General features: G+C 33.7%; 1 protein-coding gene across 1 annotated transcript; it reads right to left on the reverse strand.

The window, feature by feature from the left end:
- Nucleotides 1–1,806: 1,806 nt before the first annotated feature.
- Nucleotides 1,807–2,141, reverse strand: LOC144548083 (uncharacterized). The gene has a single exon (XM_078296762.1). It carries the CDS (start codon nt 2,106–2,108, stop codon nt 1,818–1,820), a length of 291 nt encoding a protein of 96 aa, XP_078152888.1. The 5' UTR covers nt 2,109–2,141; the 3' UTR covers nt 1,807–1,817.
- Nucleotides 2,142–3,487: the final 1,346 nt, after the last annotated feature.

Here is a 3,487-nt window from a genome sequence, read left to right on the forward strand (position 1 = left end):
TAGGATTCCATAACCCGCCTATTTCATTGCTGAAACAAATGAAATATAATAGTTTTTATAAAGAATTGTCTGGTGGCAAGAAGGCTGGTTTTTATATAAGAAAGGAAGGCTGCTAGTTATTGGTTCAGAGAGTCGTTGCACTTCAAATTGATGGTTATTTATTATTAATTTCTTAATTAGTTCCAAAATTATTTTAAAACTATTTTGTATTTTATTTTTCCTTCTAGACATCGATAGTTAAATAAATAAATCCAACCCCAGGATGAAAACCTCAGCTAGTCTGAGCAAATTTGTATGTAAAAGTAATTACGAATTTGCTAATTGATATCATAGAAGGGATTTGAGTTTTTAAAATTTCTAAGACAGAACAAATAAATTCATCAATATATTTTAATAGTTGGATGAAATATTAATTATCATCAAATTTAATTGTATGACTGAAATTTATTCATTTTTTACTTATAATTGTTCGTCAATTAATTATATGAAATTAATTCAACGTGGTATATATAATTATTTTATTGTATAATTATTTATTGACCTTAAAAAAAATTCAACGTTCAGTCTTATTAATATTATTTTGTCTCAATTCAAAAATTAAGTTATTTCTTCAATACATAATTTATTTCAAGAAAGTCCGAGAACTAATCCTTAATAAAATCCAATTCTTTATTTCATGCTAGGTCCCCTATCACTTGTAACAACCGATCCTAATGGTACTAATTCTAATTCAAACTTTTAGGAGTGGCTATTTGACCGATCCAGATTAGTTTCGCATTTGTATCTTTCTAGGTCTGATTCTAATATGCGTAAATAACCAATCTAGATTAGTGTTTTTCCACTAGTGACATCATTGACCTTATCGTCCAACTTGTTGACCGGCACCCTCGGCTCGTCCTTGTCAGATCGTATGGCCATCCTCGGTGGGTCTTTTGTGGAAGAACCCGGTGCAGTATGATAGGTGGTGGCGGTGAAAGACCCCTTGGGTTGTGCTCCTTGTGCACCTGACATTGATCTTTTTTTTTTATGTAACCTGCAAAACTGATACTGATGGAAAAATAGAAATAGCAAGTACTGAAACCTCAACTGTTGAACTAGAGTGAGATTTGATTTGTAGAAATCGAACGAAAGAAAATTAGGAAATATTGTATATGAAGAAGCTACTAGCTAAGGGATGATTGGGGGCAATCCAATACGTGGGAGAGTTGACTGACACGTGTCTGTCAGATTTAAGGATGAAGAAACACGTGTCTGTCAGATTTAAGGATGACTAACATTCTTATAAACACATAAGAAATCCGTTAATTTGTGAAAAGCCCAATTTCTGATGTTGATTCAGAAAAGCCCAATTTGTGATGTTCATTTCAGGAAAGCCCAATTGAAGTGATTGATCAAAGGCCTGATCAGCCTGTGTCCTGTCACTGTCATTCAGACAGGTTCACAAATCAAATGCTCTTTTCCTCTTCGCTAATCATATTAACAAGTTCACAAATCCATTTTCTCTATCCGGTCGGTTACAGCGCAAATTCATAAATTCATAAATAATGCTCCTTTTATTTAGCGGATTTTTTTTTTTTTTTTGAAGGTCAGTGCCAAGATGCCCTCCGACATTTGTTGTATTAAAATAAAATAAAGTGTAATATTTACAAGGTCACCTCAGCTCATTATATTACATATTACATAGTCCACATAGCTACCTATTTGGACTAAGATGCTGCTAATAATATACAAAATCTTCTCACAAAATATCACCCCCTCTAGAAAGGGAGGAGAAAGCTTAACTTGTCAATAGTCGAGACACACACGTTGCCTTCTTCCTAACTTATTACATTGCATACATAGATAACAAGAGGAAACTTTGTGGTATAGCCAATACCGGCAACACCGAGATCGGGTTTTCCATCATCTGCTCCGGCACCAAAGACGGGCCCACCCAAGCAAGCCGCATCCTTGACCTTATCCTCCAACTTGTTGACCGGCACCCCCGGCTCGTCCTTGTCAGACCTTATGGCCATTCTCGGTGGATCTTCTGTGGCAACACCCGGCGCATTATGATAAGTGGTGGCGGTGAAAGACCCCTTGGGTTGTGCTCCTTGTGCATCTGACATTAATCTTCTTTTTTTTTTTCTTTTAATTGCAAAACTGATATTGATGGGAAAATAGAAATAGCAAGTACTGAACTAGAGTGAGACATGGTTTGTAGAAATCGAAGAAAGGAAGAGATTAGAGAAAAGATTTAGATGAAGAATTGACTGACACGTGTCAGGAAGATTTAAGTATGGAGGGACGCGTGTAATTGTAATTGCACAGCACTCTATCTGGGCCTTCACGCTTCTGTTTGGGCCTAAAACATAAAATGCTTTTTGGGCCTGTAGCTGTTGGTCCAGTACAGTTAGAGCAGTTAAAGTGAGTCGTACCATCATCTGATAAATCCCAGCCCATATAAAAAATTAAAAGGATAGTATTGCACTTCAAAATACTATTAAATTTCTACCCTTTCCTCTTTTTTGTTCATGATAAACAGTTGATCTCATATATTATTAACAACAAGCACTTGTGAGATATTTAGAGACATTAATTTAAGTACACGAGTAATAAAACGAAATGAAAGAATAAGAATCTCAATTAAGACTAAGCCTAAATCTAAAGAATGATTGTCAGGGCAGCCACACAGATAAAGTAGCAATAAGGAATAAGAGAGAATCAGATGCATAACCAAAATCGAAAGTTTTTGTTGATGAAAACAAGTCACTAAAGAAGAACAAATAGGAGATACATACCTGAAGCGGATATATCGGACGATAGAGGAATATATCGGGTTCGAATTTGAGTCTGTTGAAAAAAAATTTCCTTTAAATAGGTAAATATGTGAGTTTTCGAAGTTTGGAAGTCTAAAAATGTAATTACGAAATTTAGAGAAAAAAAATATGTAATTTATAATTTTTCCCCCTTTTCTTTATTTGGCAACACAACAAAATGCCGTATTGCACCTTTTTATGTTTAATTTCCTTCAAAATCTGAATTATTTCAATACATTTAGTTTAAAACTTGAACAAGAAGAACGACAAATGTTGATATCAATAATAATGACGGCATAAAACCATACATACACGTGCATGTATAGCACATTTAGATAATAAAAAAAATTAAAGAATTTGAATTATATATGAGTCAAAAGTAATACTCCTGTAAAAATTAACGACAAATGTTCATTCAAAATACCATGCAAATAACACAATATGTACACTTCATATCATGCTTTTCCTCCTTAATTTCAAGCTTAGAGAGGGGTGATGCATTGTCTTCACACATAGTAAGAAAAAAAAAAGTGAGACTTAATTTAACATTTAAAAAAAAACGTGAATTAAAAATCCAAACTCAGACTATCAAATTATTTCAGATTGACACCAAACTGATACTTAACCTTCAATTGAAATAGAATAATGAAGTACTTGCCTCAAAAGCCAGTATTGCACTTTAATTTTTA

This window comes from Carex rostrata, chromosome 32, assembly GCF_964058835.1.
Source record: "Carex rostrata chromosome 32, lpCarRost1.2, whole genome shotgun sequence".
Taxonomy (NCBI): Eukaryota; Viridiplantae; Streptophyta; class Magnoliopsida; order Poales; family Cyperaceae; genus Carex; species Carex rostrata.